This window comes from Sciurus carolinensis, chromosome 14 (genome assembly GCF_902686445.1).
Source record: "Sciurus carolinensis chromosome 14, mSciCar1.2, whole genome shotgun sequence".
NCBI lineage: Eukaryota > Metazoa > Chordata > Mammalia > Rodentia > Sciuridae > Sciurus > Sciurus carolinensis.
This window is the reverse complement of record NC_062226.1, coordinates 4,750,059-4,765,211: the sequence shown is the minus strand read 5'-3', so window position 1 is coordinate 4,765,211 and position 15,153 is coordinate 4,750,059. Positions and strand designations below refer to the sequence as shown.

At 58.1% G+C, this 15,153-nt stretch overlaps 1 protein-coding gene across 10 annotated transcripts in view; it reads right to left on the bottom strand.

The window, feature by feature from the left end:
* Positions 1-5,449: 5,449 nt before the first annotated feature.
* The window catches only part of Rapgef1 (Rap guanine nucleotide exchange factor 1), a 120,692-nt gene continuing 110,988 nt past the window's right edge, over positions 5,450-15,153 (bottom strand). For all 10 annotated transcript variants that reach the window (XM_047525386.1, XM_047525388.1, XM_047525387.1 and 7 more), the window contains 10 exons: positions 13,456-13,540; positions 11,903-11,995; positions 10,854-11,039; positions 10,046-10,130; positions 9,847-9,941; positions 9,020-9,098; positions 8,840-8,941; positions 8,336-8,433; positions 7,163-7,291; positions 5,450-6,646 (listed from right to left, as the gene is read on the bottom strand). In XM_047525386.1, coding sequence (XP_047381342.1) covers positions 6,496-6,646; positions 7,163-7,291; positions 8,336-8,433; positions 8,840-8,941; positions 9,020-9,098; positions 9,847-9,941; positions 10,046-10,130; positions 10,854-11,039; positions 11,903-11,995; positions 13,456-13,540 — 1,103 coding nt within the window. In that variant the 3' untranslated portion in view covers positions 5,450-6,495. The remainder of the gene's footprint in view (positions 6,647-7,162; positions 7,292-8,335; positions 8,434-8,839; positions 8,942-9,019; positions 9,099-9,846; positions 9,942-10,045; positions 10,131-10,853; positions 11,040-11,902; positions 11,996-13,455; positions 13,541-15,153) is intronic.

The window sequence follows — 15,153 nt, the reverse complement described above, 5'->3', positions numbered from 1 at the left end:
ACATCTATGGATTAATTGGGGGATAACTGACATATTTACAATGCAGTTTTCTAATAAAAATGCTGAGTTATCTTATTTAGGTCTTTAAAAGCATTTCTTTCCATATAGTTTTTAGTTTTTGATGTGGAAATACAGTATGTTTCATTAGTGTCCCCAGGTATTTGACTTTTTGATGCTGTTATAAATATAATCCTTTCTTTCTTCTTTCCTCCCTCCCTTCTTTTATTTTATTGTTGAGACTGCTGCTGGTTCGATTCACCCATTGCTCTTTGTATTTTCCTCTCTCCTTTCATTTCTTTTATTTGGTTGCTTGCTACTCTACAGAAATAAATTTGATTTTTGACTATCAATTTAGCACCACCAACCTTTTCAAGTTCATTTCTTACTTTGGATAAGTTACCTGAAAATCCCTTGTGTCTTCTGCTCACACAGTACTATCAACTATATAAAATGAGACATAGAATGAGCTTTTTGTCTCCCTTTCCAATTCTTGCATCCTGTTTGTTTTTCTTGCCTTATTGCACTGGCTAGTATTCCCAGTACAATGCAGAACAGGGGTGCTGACTGTGAGCAGACTTGTCTTCCTCCCAGTCTCAAAAGGCTCTCAGCATTTACCTTTGTAAGATTTTTTTTTTTTCCAGATTAAGGAGGTGCTCTTCTATTCCTAGATTTCCAAGTTTTTTTTTTTTTTTTTTTTTTTTTTAATCACGTATGGACATTGAATTCTGTTAAATAACTGTCATGTATCTTCCGAGAACACGATCAGATCTATCCCGTTGGAGTGGTGACTTATGTTCAGGGGTTAGAATGACCTTCCATTTGAGGGAGAAACGGCTCATGACGGGGCTCCTTCCTGGGTCGCCCACCCAGTTAGCTCGTGGTGTTTGGATCCTTGCTAGTGTGACAGGGAAACTGGCCTGGGGTCTCCCTTGTGAGTCTGGTACCAGGGCTATCTTGGTCTCATCACAAGAAGTGAGACTCTCCTTTTTCCCTCTTTAGAGGGAAGCATGTGAGATGGGCTTCCATCAGTGTTTATGAGAGGCGTGTTGAGACTGCTGCTGGTTCGATTCACCCATTGCTCCTTGTGATCCGTTAGCTCTTGCTGGGGATAATCAAGGCCTCGTCGCACTTAAGTAGATACATAAAAATTCAGGCCTTGTTGATCCTGCTGAGGATGATTCCTGTCTTTACATGGTGCCCCCTTGTAACTCTAGTAATGTTTTTACCTCAGTCTACTTCTTCTGATATTAATGTAGCTATGCTAACCATATTTTTGGTGAGGTGGGCATAATACATCTTTTTCTGGGACTTTACTTTCAACCTTTCTGTACCTTTAATTGTAGACAGATACATTTTGTTAATGGCTGATTGGATTTTTAAAAAATGCAGTTGGACAGCCTGTCTTTCAAATGGAGAATTTATTGAGCAGCGATTTTGTGTCGGGGGGTTGAACTACCATCTCACTATTTGCTTCCCCCCCACTTCTTTTGCTTGCCTTTCTTGCCTTCTATTTGATTATTTTTATTAGTCCACTTCTTCTCCTTTATTAGCCTGGCAATTATACACTTTTTGTGTGTGTACTGGGGATTGCACCCAGGGGTGTTTAACCACTGAGCCTCATCCCCTAGCCCCTTTTATTTTTTATTTTGAGACAGGTTTTCACTAAATTGCTTAGGGCCTTTCTTATTTGCTGAGGCTAGCCTCAAACTTTTGATCCTCCTGCCTCAGCCTCCCAAGTCCTGGGATGACAGGCAAGGCCACTGTGACTGACTTTAGTTGATGTTTCTGTTTGGAACTCCCACTTGTCCTGTTTATTTGCCATGATTCTCAGTCTTATTCCTGGAGCATGGCAAGCACTGTGCCTCCTTGTCTGCAGGTGGTAGCTCCAGAGCCTTCTGGTTCTACCAGTTGTTTCCGCTGTTTTAGATCCTTGCTTCTTGTGTCTCCCCCGAACCCACCCCCCTACCTGCGCCTGGTTGTTTTCACTGTGTGTGGAAAATTACATACCTTGAGGCCTAGGAAGATGTCAGTCTCCTCCAGTGAGTGCCTGGGGCATTAGTCATCAGACTCTAAGGAGGCTCTAGGTGACTGGGAGCTGGCTTGCACCCGCCAGGGCCACGGTACCTCCTCCAAGTCTCAGACCCAAGCAAGGTGAGCTTTTTTTTGATAGTGGGGATTGAACCCAGGGAGGCTTAACCACTGAACCACATCCCCAGCCCTTTTAAAATTTTATTTAGAGACAGGGTCTCACTGAGTTGCTTAGGGCCTTGCTAAGTTGCTGATTCAGGCTTTGAACTTGAAATCCTCCTGCCTCAGCCTCCAGAGTGACTGGGATCATAGGCATGGGCCACTGTGACCAGCAAGGCTTATTTTTCTATAAGGGCTCACGTGGCTTTTGTTGGGTTAAATCCGAGGACTCCAGAGTTGCACAGCTAGCATGCATGAGGTCCTCTAGGGTGGCATTTCTGTATGTCGGCTGCACACAGGGCTGTGCTGAGTTTTCGAGTGTACAGCTGGACACCTTCAAGGGCTTGGCTACTTTTCCTTTCTGACACTAGCCAGGATCTCCTGCACCACAGTGGGCAAGGTGCTGGTGGGGCGTCCTGTGGGGTTCGGGTTTAAAGGAGACACTTGGAATATTTTACCATTAAGAGTGATGCTTGCGAAGGATCTTGGAAGGTAGCCTTTATCAGATTTAGGGAGGCTTGGAATTCCTAGTTGGTTAGTTTTTATTTTACAAATGCTGTTTATGAATGCTGTTTTAAAATTTTTTTTTCTACCCAGGCCTTGTGTAGCTAGGCCATCACTGCCCCTGAGCTCCATCCCAGCCCTGTGTGTCACATTTTAGTGAAGGCTGGCCTCTGCTGAGGCAATCAGTTGGCCTCTGTTCCAAGGGGACAGGTCCAGGAACTGGGGGCACTGCAGGCCTCGGAGGCTCAAGTCCCTTGTATAAAGTGGCCTAGTACTTGCAGCCCTCTCGTGGCTGTCCCACCGTCTCTAGATCACTTAAAATGCCTCAGTATCTGGGGACCATTCTGTAACGTTCGGCACAGGCACGGTTCTCTCCCGAGCGGATGTGGTTGGTGGACTGCTCAGGGGTGCGCCTGTGTGCGGATTCGTCCTTTGTTCTGTTCCCAGGTGCATTTGGAGAGCGGGGGCCATGCTCTGAGGCCACGACCCCACACCCGTGGCTCCGTGGGCAGCTGTCCGCTCTTCATTCTGTAGAGTGCAGCGTGGGCCTGAGCCGGGCTCCACCTGGGCTGCAGCCCTAGGCTAAGTACCCAGCCCAGGGTGACACATGCCTGTGGCCCTCAGATCCAGGAAAGGGGCTGGGAAGCAGAGGTAACAGATAGGCAGCGTGTGCGGTCTGGTGCATGAGGGAACATCCCCCTCCTCGGCTTGGGGGGAGTGCCAGGCGTGGCCGACTGGGGCCGCGGTGACTTCAGAAGCTCTGCAGCAGTGTCCCTGTGCCTGTCCATTTTCCAGTTACAAGACAAGCTGAGAGGTGCTGAGAAGGGACTGACAGGTGGCCCAAGGTGGCTCTTGGGGATGCCCTCCTCTTCCCTGGGCCTTCAGGCCACCTGTGGGGTCAGAGCTGAGACGGGCCCTGGGGAGTGCCAGAGGGCTCCCGCAGCCTCCTGCCAGCCTGCACGCTGCCACCCAGGTGCCTGGTCTCAATGCGTAAGGTGCTGGGGGTGGGGCCGGGTGGGTGGGTGGCCAGCGTGTGGGGTGGCTCTGGAGGGTAGTAAAGAAAGGGAGATGATGATTTTCCTTTTGTCTTGGTGGTGCTGGCATGGAACCCAGGGCCTCCCACACACTGAGCTCTTCCACTGAGCCACACCCCGGCTCTAGAAGGGGTCCCTCTGGTGGATGTCCTCATTCTGTGGGGGAGACACAGTCCAACCTGGGCAGAGGGCACCTAGAACCCCTGGGCTCCTTGGTCAGTCCCCTGCAGGTGCAGGGCTGTGTTGCCTCTGGCGTGGCTGCCTGTGCACTGGGGACAGAGGCCTGCAGAAGGCACTGTCCAGACAGCTCTAGGGCACTCGTGCCCCTGAACTCCGCCCTAGAAAGTCCCTCTGCATAGGACCTGGGGTGGGGTGGGAGAGCTCTTGGGCAAAGACCCCAGAGAGTTCTGGAAAGGAGCGGGTGCTGGTGACATTCACTCCACTCAGCAGGTCTGGGCACTGAGACCACCAACCTAAGCCCTGAGTCCCCTCAGGACCCTGCCAGCAGGCAAAGGCCGCAGAGAGGCAGGGGGTGCCCAAGGCCACCTGGTGCTTGTGCGGCATTTGTGCAGGGGTCCTCAGATGGCTTTCGTCTGTTTATTTTTCTTTCATATAAAAGTTACACATTTGAAATGTCTGCGGGAAGATGCCACGTCAGAAGGGTTAGCTGGGGGCTGTATATTACAACGTAACATCAGGGAGGTCTGGGCAGCCAGGTGGGAGACCTGAGTCAGGGCTCAGGCCGCCGTGACGTGGGTCTGCCTCTCCCTGGCTGCAGCCACCTGCAGGGAACCCAACCATTCACCATGCTGTGTCCTTCTGTGAAGATGGATTCCCACGACTCCCCCTGGCCCCCCAAGAAATAGCCAGCAGCCAGGCCAAGGCCCTGAGTGCTGGGGTGTGACCACAGTCAGAGGCAGGAGGGCGGGAAGCCTGGCACCCAGCAAGCCACACACATCGCACCACACTGTCTTCCCCAGGCGTCTGGGAGGTGCCGCCCTGTCCCCTGGTGCTGTCTGCCCCATGTCCTGGGCACTTCTGCAGGGAGTGCAAGGGAGGGCCTGGGCACTCTGGGGATGGGCAGCAGGTCTGTTCTGAGTTGAGGACGTGGCTCCCCCAGGACAAGTGGATGGCCCCACGCAGACAGGAAGCCGTCCTCCAGGCAGGGCAGGCTGCGGCTGGGGCTGCAACAGCACTGGCAGTGGCCTGTGCCACAGGAGGCAGCTGGGACTCAACGGCAGGGAATCCTAGCTCGCACACCCCAGGGCCCCGTGCGCACTCGGGGCGGGCAGAGGGTGGGAAGCAAAAGGCAAAGACTGAAATGAAAGGACTTACCCAAGAGGGGACAGACCAAGCCCAACCCACCCTGCACTGCTCAGGAACCGACTCCACACACACACTCCTTAAATAATAAAGTGACAGGTTCCGCCGCCCGCAGGGCTGCTGCCAGAGAGGGCGCCTGCGTGCACCTCACAGGCTCCTCCCTCTATTTACAGGACAAATCAACACGAAGGAGAAGAACAGCCCAGATTTCTTCTTGATAGAAGCTGCTAAAGCCCCCGAGGGCAGAAGCGGCACAGCTGTGTAGGGCCGCGCCACCCACCCCCGCTCTGCCACCTGCCCTCTGCTCACACTGGGCTGGGAGGCCCGCCCGGACGGCACTCCTTCCACCCTCTCAGCAGGAGTGAGCGCGCGTCATGTGGAACAGGGCGCGGCGGGGGCACACGGGTTCCCGCTGGCACCCTGCTTGCCGGGCCCTGGGAGCCTTGCCTGGATTGTCGACCTCAGCAGTGAGGGGCCAACAAGGGGTGGGCAGCTGCCTGGGGACACTTTGCTGGGCAGCCTCCAGACATCTCCGCAGCAGGCCTTGCCCCGCCGGCACTCCAGGGAGCACTGTGCAAGGAGCCTGCTGGCCTCCCGGAGGGACAAGGTAGGAGGGAAGCCCATGGGACAGGGAGGGATGGGAGCTGGAGTTAAGGCACTCAGCAAGTGCGGAGGAGGGGCTGCCCGCCCCCCAGGTCCTCCCTGACTGGCTCAGCTCTGCCATGCTCCCTGCTCAGCACCACGCGTCTCTGTGATGACCAAGTGCCCCCTGCTCCCCAGAGCCTGGGGGCCTGTGGTGGGGGAGCTGAAGGGGAAACAGGTGGCCGACAGCACTCTGCTGCGGTCCAGCAGGGCAGCCCTGCAGAGCACGCACAGCAGGACAGGCCTGGGGTCGTCCCAGCACAGGGCACTAGCGCCAGGGCTGCTGAAGGCCACCTGCCATACCTCCTGGGCCAGGTCCCATACACTCCATCCTCCTGTTTAAAATCCAGGGGATGGAAAGTAAGAGGTGCCTGCCCCTGGCCTTCTGTCCCCTCTCCAGGTGTCCTGGAGGGCAGTCCCCCAGAGCATCCTCCGCCTCCACTCTGCCACTTCAGGAGATTCAGGGTCCTGGCCCTGGGTGGGATGAGGTCTGCTGCTGACATCTCGGTGCTGTCCCAGGCTGGAGGGGTCCGGGGGAGGGGGATGTGGAAGTGAAATCGAGAACAAAGCCCAGTGGGAGACCTTGGGTTCACAGAGCCAAAAGCCCCACTGAGACCCTTGCTGGCTCCACACGCGGACCCTGGGGCTGTGCCGGCAGGGAGGAGGCAGGAAGCTGCAGGCAGGCTCCGGGCTCTGCCGGGCCCAGCCAGCCAGGCTCTGAGGCTGGGGCGCTGAAGCCCACCTGGCAGGCCCAGGTCCTCAGGCTAGAGGCCCCTGAGCATTCCCCTCGCCCACCGCACCGCTCCTAGGTCTTCTCCTCCCGGTCTGTTTTCCTCCTTGTTATGTTCCTGGGCTTAATTTTCAAAGAGAGTTCCCATAGGGCCTCCTCGGCCAAGTGGTCACTGAAGTCATTGAAGAAGTTTATAATGTCGTCGTTTCTCCGGATGTCATAATGCCTGGTGAGGGAAGGGGAGGCAGTCAGGAGCAGGGGTGGGCAGAAGAGCCCGATGGCCGTAACCTCTGGTCACCCCAGTGTCCTGGCAGAGGCTGAAATGGCAGGGGCTACTGCCACCCAACATGACAGAGGATGCCAGCACTAGAGACTCCACTAGGGCTGAGGCTCTGCTCTCGGCCCCCAGGCAACGTCCCTGGTTGGGCTCCCTATGGGTGCCCCAGGTGGGTTCTGCTGCCCTGGAGTCAGGCTGGCAGAGTGTGCCAGCCTCCTCTGCAAAGCAAGGTGGGCACCAGCTTCCCAGTTACAGGAAGACAGCTGGCTACTGCTGCCCGGTCCAGGCCCAGGGCATGCGGTGGAGCCGGGCCCTTCACGGGACTTTCCCATGCTGTACTGATGAGACCTGAAGGGCTGGGCATGGTATCCCCACTCAAAAGACGGAGGCTCCCGGGTTCCCTGGGCGAGGTCCTCTGTCCAGGGCCTGGGCTGTTCCCGCAGTCCCACAGGTCATAGCACTCACGCCTGCTGGAAGCACCGCATACTGTCCAGGATGTTGAACTGCTGCCACCGTTTGGAAAAGTTCACTTTGCCGTCGATGTAGTCTGGGTTCCCCAGGTGGACAAAGGTCAAGTCCTGCAGGATCAGACCCCTGGGGGACACATGGAGAAGCTGTTAGGTGCTAGAGACTGGCTCAGAAAGCAGCTGGCTGGCTGTAAGCAGGCTGCACAGCCAGGACCAGCCAGTTTGGGACAAATAGCCCCAGCCATGCCAAGTACCTGCCAGCCCAGGGCACACTGAAGAACAGGTCTGGGGTTTGTTCCCTCCAGTGTGAGCTCCTGCCTGGTGAACTCTGGACCTACGACCACTCGCAGGAGCCTCAGGAGCTGGCTCATGTGCAGGGGAGCCTGGGCACTGTGCCCAGGCCTGTGTGTGGGCACAGTTGTGGGTTGCCAATGTGAGGTCATTCAATGAACAATAAACCAAACCAGACCAAGACTGAGGGCATGTAACAGGTGTAATAGGTACTTGTCAAGAGAAGGAGGAAGATGAAGGCAGTTCCTCTATCCATAGAGAGCTCAGCCAGAGGACCCAGGCCTGTGTGCTTGTGGGTACGTGTGTGGGTGCTGGGTGAGGGCGGGAGGGCCAGGCGCAGGGAGAAGGTCCTGGCTGCAAGCTCTGTCTCTCTGGGGGCAAAGGCCCCAGGATGCTCCTTCCCTCGCCTGGGCCTGGGACGCTGCTGGGTCTCTCCCTTCCTAACGTCCTCCAGGACATGAGAGGCCAGAGGAGTCCTGTGACAGAGGCCTGTGTAGCTCTGAGTCCACCTCCCTCTCCTACGACACAGATTTACTATCCCATGGCCAGGCTTGGAAGAAGCTTCCTCAACTTGACACCGAGTGTTCCCAGGTTCCTGGGGTGACTGACCCTTGGGCTGGCCTAACAGGCTCAAGGCTCCTGGAAGGTGCAAGGGCCCCCTGCTGGGAAGAGGGTGTGTGGGGGTGTGGGAGCTGACACTTGTCACTGACCTTTCCCTTCTGTGGCAGCTGTGGCTCAAGAGGCATGCCCTACTTTAAAAGTTCATGGTGAAACAGGGACAACAGAGCTGTCTGAGCCCTAACTTCTCAGGGGGCCCAGTGTCTTCACCCAGAAGAGAAGATGCAGGCCCTGACGGGCTGAGGGGGAGGCCAGCACTCACAGGTACGGGATGCAGGGGGGCTCCACCTCTGAGAGGGCGGCCCGGTAGGCACGGAAGGAGGACGAGCTGTCGATCAGAGTGCAGTACTCGGCCAGGCCCTGTGCAGGATGAGAGTGGGTGAGCCAGTGCTGGGCTGAGGTAAGGTCCCGCGACACGAAGAGAAGCCACATCTAGGGCTGTGGGGAGGCGAGGTCCACGGCCATTTTGTGAGAAATGCCCCTTGGGGTGTGTGGAGCCTGCCCAGTGCCAGCAACAGCTTGCCTTTTCCCTCTAGCACTGGCCCTGTGGGTGTGACCCACCCAGAACCCCTCCAGAAGCTGGGACCAGGTACAGGCTTGCAGGCAGGCAGGACAGGAAAGCTCGGTGTCAACCACGAAGCCCAGGAACCAGTGGCCAGAGACCAGAGACAGGAGACAGGTGGGGAAGGCAGCTGCCTAGCCACGGGCTGGTAGCAGAGCAGGACTGAGCCTGGCCTACCCACCGAAAGGCTTCCTGCCCACCCACCTCTGAGGTCTGCTTCTGCCACTCCAGCCTGCGGATGGGTGCTGAGTCCAGTGCTGAGAGGATGGCCAAGTAGGAGTTGAAGTTATTTAGCTTCCGCAGGTGCTGTGGAGAGATGTGGCCTGTGAGGGTGGGTACGGGGCCAGCAGCCTGAAAGGGGCTGTGAGGCCCTGTCACCGTTACCTTCATGATCTTGATGAACTTTAAGAGCAGCCGCTCCCTGTCCTGGGCCTTTTCCTGTAACATGATTATGGACCGAACCCTGTGGGAGCAACGGACAGAGTAGCACAGCTGAGCTGAGACGGGTCTCCTGTGGGTCCTGGTAGACCAGTGGAGACAGACAGTGTCTGTCATGAACCAGGCCTCCAGTGGCTCAGGGTGACCAGGGGTAGATGCGAGATACCCCGAGACACAGAACAGGGAGTTCAGCTCCTGTAGTGGACCTGGGGCACCAGTACATTTTCCTGGCTTGTGCTGACCTGAGCCCCTGGGGCCTCGGGACTGGCCCAGGGCGTCCAGCCAAACCCCAGTTAGCAGATCACTTTTGCTAGCCACAAGGGAGGGAACCGGTCAGCATCTCAGCCCCAACAAAAGCTAAAGCGAGAACTGAAACCAGCAGCAAAAGCAGCCATGGCTGTGCCTCGGGGCCTATGGTAGCCTCCACCTCTGGTGGGTCACGTGGGCCTGCTTCCAGGGCTACTTGGAGGAGGTGCCACCCACTATATCACCAATTCTGTCCTATAAAAGGGCACCTGCACCAGGCACATCTGGGGGACTGTGATAATGACCACGCAGGGCAGTAAACACAACACCCCCTCCCTTTCTGCCCCTGAGAGGGCAGGTATTACCCCGAAGAGCCTCGGTGCCTCTGGAGGTGGGCGACCAGCCTGGCCCTGCCTCCTCGGCTCCCCATGGTTTGCACCTGGTGCCTGCAGGGCCTCCAGAGGAGCCTGGAGGAAGGACAGCAAGCTCTTTGTCCCTGCCAGAGTGGCATGCCTGGCCTTTCTTACCAGTAGGACATGTTGTTGAAGTGCTCTGTGAACTGGGTCAAGTTGGGGCTCTTCTCTTCATTCTGTTCTTTTGCCCAGAGTAAAACCTCAGGAATCTAGAGGAGGAAACAGACCAGACAGCACTGGAGACCTCTGGCTTTCCTGTGACCGGAGCGTGCTTATTCAGGGACACACTGGCAGCAGCTCCCCCAACGCCTACCTCTATTTTGTAGAAGAGTTCGGCATCCAGCAGTGTCAGCTGCTCCGCGATTTCGTGACTGTGAAAGTCGTGCAGCGTCCCTGGCCTGGAAGACGGAGGTGCAGGAAGCGCTGTCATGTGGGGACACTGTAGGGAGGCACTGTAGGCACCAGGGCTGGGGAGGGAGCAGCCGTCCAAGCCTCGCTCCGCAGCAGGAGAGCAGGGTGGCAATGGGCCGCAGTCACTCCTTGTGTCCCTCAGGATCCCAAGGAAGCAGGCCCTGAGGTTTTCCCAGGAGGCCTGCCCGCCCCATCTCTGCAGCTTGTCCGCAGCCTGCAGAATCCAGAGACGGAGCTCCCCTCATGGGGTCATGGGCAGCTCGGACACCTCAGGCCTTGCTCACCTCTGGCCACCCCTCCCAGATGGCCGGTGATTAGAGGTGGCTGCGGGAATGGGGGCTGATGCTCACGAAGGAGGGGCTGGCCAACCAGCCAGTGCCGGAGCTGACACATCCTCGGGCTAGGGCAGAGGGTCGGCAGAGGACCAGGACCTGGGTTCCAGTCTTAGGAAGGGTCTGCATGGCACGTCAGTGTGGGAGACAGCCCCAAGCTGACAGCAGCCTGCGCACACCCACTCACCTCCTGCCCTGCTAAGCCCCGCCTGCCCACGGCCCCACCTCCTCCTTAGGAGCGACTCGGCACCCTGAGGCTGTCCCCGAGGCACCTCAACACAGGGCCTGGGCAGAACCAGGATGTGAGCTGAGGCAAGGGGAATAGAGAGGTGGCCATGGACACAGCTCTTCCAGAGGGGTGGAGAAGTCAGTGCTCACCTGGCTGCAACTCCCCGGGCTGCCAGGGGCTGGTCGGAGTTGGCGCACCGGAGCAGTCTCTTCTGGTCCACCTTGTCTAGGATGTTCTTCCGGAGCACACGTGCCAGGCTGAGCTCCCCACTGCACACTAGGCGGAAGACTAGTTCCATGAGTAGCTTCAGGATCTCTTCTGTCAGCTCTACCAGGCTATCGGGCCAAGGGCACAGGGTGAAGGCCAGGCACGCGAGAGCCCACCATGTACCCTGAAGGCACAGTAGCTGGCGCCTCCCGTGGGAAGAGAGTGAGAAAGGATCTCAGGGCAGCCACCCACATCCTCTGCAGCTCTGGAGCAGTGGTCTTGACAACATTTTCCTGCCTGTCACTCAACACACGCTGACGCTGGTCATGCACTGTGTGGGGACTTTGTGGGGGCTGTGCTGCAGAGACCCCACACCAACCTGCTGCAGAGGAGCGCTTGGGCTCACCCAAGCAGCAGATGACAGGACACCCCTCACCTTCTGTGCCCGACCCCTCCCTGGATGTGTGGCCACTGCCCGAGACCATCTCCCCGGTAGCACATCGATGCTGAAGCCAGGGTCTTTGTCTGTCTTGTTTACATCCAACCCGGCAGGCCCAGGAAAGAGATCTGCCCAAGGCATACTTCTTGAACATGGAAATGGCCAGGGCTCACCACAGACCCCAGATCATGGGGGAAATGCCCCCATGGAGGAGGCTGCCCCCGCCCCCAGCCCCAGCCCCCACCCAGACCGACTCTATTGCTCAGAGTACAGCCTACAAGGGGTTGATCCTCAGATGCTGGAGGGAGGGATGGTAACAGGTGGGAAGGGTCTCTGCTGAGGGTCCAGGATGGAGCCCGTGAGAACAGGCAGGACCTAGCAGCTCACTGTGTGCTAGGAGGACCAGGCCATCCTTTCAGAGGGCCACAGCGAAGCAGGCTGGAGCCAAATGCAGAGCCTGTGGGCAGTGCTCTGTGGGTGGGCTGGGAGGGCTGGAGCGGCCTCCAGGGCGTGGGAGCCACCACGGCCTGAGGGCGGAGAGCAGGCACTCACCAGAGCTCATCCACCACCCGCACCAGCACGAAGAACGTGTTCTTGCTGACGCGCTTCTTGAACGTGTCGGCGAAGGGAGAGAATTTCTCGTAGGTGGCAAAGGTTAAAGAAATGGCACGCATGGCAGGGAAACGTGCCACGCAGACACGCCCCCACTGCCCGTTAAAGCAGCAGCACCGGAAGCAAAGCTTGGACTTAGGCAAAATGGCAGTGCTGCAAAGTTGGGCCCAGGCCTCAACCCCAAGGCTGGTTCCCAGCGGCCACCGCCTCTGCACCGCCCAGGCCTGCCTGTCTGGTTCACCCAGAGGCTCCTGGGAGAGCCCGGATGTGGGAGGGCTGCAGTGCCAGCCTGGAGTCGACACAGGTGGTCCCAACCAAGTACACCCACTCCAGGCCCCAGGCAGATGCAGGCCCTACCACTCTCCAAGAGCTGCCACCCCACGGAGGCCCCCCTGCCGTGGCTTGGACACTCTGGGGAGCTACAACCTCTGACAGGCTGGGCCAGTTCCTGCTCCTTGGCCCACAGACCCTCGGCACTCATCCTTCCCTCAGGGTCCCCTGGAGCCTTCCTGCTGCTCTGTGGTGTTCCCCTCCCCTCCGGTCTGTGACACATGGCTGGCGTCAGGGCACTCAGGGCGGACGTCAGCCTGGCGCAGCAGGGCTGTGCCGCCAGGCTTCCATGATCATCCTGCAGGTGAGCGGGACAGGGCTGAGAACCTGGCACCTTCCCCCCACACGCCATGCTGGACAGTCACTCCGACCCACTGAGCCTCAGCTTCCTCAATGCCTGACAGGAGTGGCACAGTGGCGCCACAGGGCAGGAACTGCACCTGCCGCTGGGTGAGACCATGCCTGCGACGCGGCGGCTGCGTGTGTGACCAGTGGGCAACTCTCTTTCCCCAGCCAGGCCTGCCAGCAGGTGCTCAGAGCAGTGGAACGTGAGGCTGAAGGGACCCAGACTCCATAGTGGAAGTGCCCGCATCCGTCTGGATGGACCAGGGGCTCACAGGGCCAGGGTGAGGGGAGGGGTCTGGAGGGGACCCTGACGCTGGAACAGAGGCTCAGGACTTCTTGCCCAGAGGGAAAGCAGCTGCCCAGCAGATGGCAGTCACAGGCTACAAGGCTGGAGGTGGCCAAGAAGCAGTGGGCTAGTCTGGTGGGACAGGCAGCCTAGGCTTGAGAAAGAGGCAACAAGCAACCACAGTAGGTCCTTTATGCCCTGGGGTCTTCTTGCCACTAATGTAGGGAGTGACATTTCCCAACGGTGAGCCCATAGGCAGATCTGGTGGACGGGGCAGTTGTCCACTGTGAGGTCAGCGGTGGGCGGCAGCCCCAGTCTCCCTTCCTCAAGCCCTGCCCGTGGTGCCTGCCCTGCCTGATGCCCTGCAGGCCGTGCCCTTGTTCCCCCCCCCCTCCCGTGAGCCCGCGTGCTCTGGCACCCATGTCATCTCCCTTGGCCCTTCGGGTAAGCGACGGGAGGGGAGGCCATGAAGCTGGTGCAGCCACGTGGGGCGAGGGCCGGCGTCCCCGCGTGGTGACGATGGGCAGGATATCGGTACTGCAGCTTCTTGATGAGCTCCTCGGGGCTGATGAAGGTCCTGTAGGTGGTGAGGAAGGCTTCGCAGTACAGCACCAGGTCTGCGGGGGCAAGGCAGCAACTCAGTCAGGGTGCAGGGCAGGGGTTGAGAGCTGGGGAAGCAGGGATTCTGCCTGTGTCGCAGAGGACGCCACCCGCACCGTTCAGCTCTCACAGGAGGGTGGATGGGCCCACGTGTCGTCTCACAAGTATGTTCTCCCAATGACTGCTGCCTGGGCAACACCGTGCAGTGTGGTCTCAGGCCAAGTCTGGTCCCAGTGGGAAGGAAAGCTCCCACCAGTTATCGATGCCTTCCCTGGCAAGGGGCAGACTGGAGCAGGAGGCTCCAAGATGCAGCCCCCGGATCAGCACCCAGGGTGCTTGCCTGTCCTCAGGTTCCAGGACCCCAAGTGTCTTAACCACCACAGGCAGAGAGAAAACAGTACAAACTTGTCAGCAGGATCCTGAAGCTGTCAGAGGCAGGACAGAGACGGCAGGGTCTTGTGGACGTTGGAGAAAGTCCACGTACTAGACTTAAGGAGAGTTAAAAGAGGCACCGCTTGGCAGGTTGCTGAGGTATACTCATGGGTGCATTTGGGTACCCAGGAAGGGCAAGGCCAGCTACAAGGAAGACAGACCCAGGAGCTGGGGGACTTGGGCAGGCAGTGCCCACTCCCACTGCCCCTCCTTAAGTAGGAGCTGGTCCCAGTCAGGGATGTCAGACTCTCCAGAGTCCCCATGGTCTCGTTTGTTTGCTGTGTGACTCACCCTCCCAACCATGATGTCTCTGACATTAAAAGAAAAGAGAGGGCAGTTTTTAAACTCTCAAATGAGACAAAGGCGCTGGTCCAGCTCCCGGTCCCCCGAGTGGAGCCAAGCCGGAGCTATCGGGGAGGCCTGGCTGCTCCCAGCCCACCACCCAGGCACTGCTTGAACTTTGTTTCTGGCACACCAGCTTCTAACACCCTCTTCTCAGGCATCCTGCACTTTTTGGGGGGAGGAATCTTAAGGCACTCCACTTGTCACAGGCATGTGGCACTTTGCCTGTCACCCGAGGCCAAACAGGGAGAAAAACTGCGGCCTGCTCCTGCACGGGGCCTCGCGGCCAGTGCCGGCACTGAGCTCAGGCTCCTCCCTGGCCACTGGCTCTCAACTCCCTGGCTCGCTCCGCATTTGGCCCTGTGTTCAGCGTGGCTGGTCAGGAGGCAGGGAGGGGGCAGCCACACCAATGCCGCTTCTGAGGGAACTGATCCAAGCCCACATGTCACTGTGGGGAGGACAACTGCCAGGAGCCATGGTGGCCCCTTGTGAGTGTGTCCTAGGACCTGCTGCTGAGCACTGGACCACACTCCGTACACACCATGTCCTTCAGCACACAGAGCAACCCCACGAGGGCAGCGATCGTCGTTACCCCACAGGAGACGAGGAACCAGGCTGGAGGTCACGCCACCATAAATAGTATGATGGGCTCCTGTCCAGGCTGCCAGCCCCAGAGCGGTCAGCCATGGGCACTGGTAAACCGGGTGTCACCTGGCTTCTGGAATGAGCCGCCCCATGCCACTCCCCAGCGTGCACACAGCTTTTTCAGGGTCCCTTCGTCCCTGGTGTTCCTCCCGAGGACACCAGGGACTAAGCAACAGGTGTGGCACACCTGGCTCCTGGGACGGACGAGTCT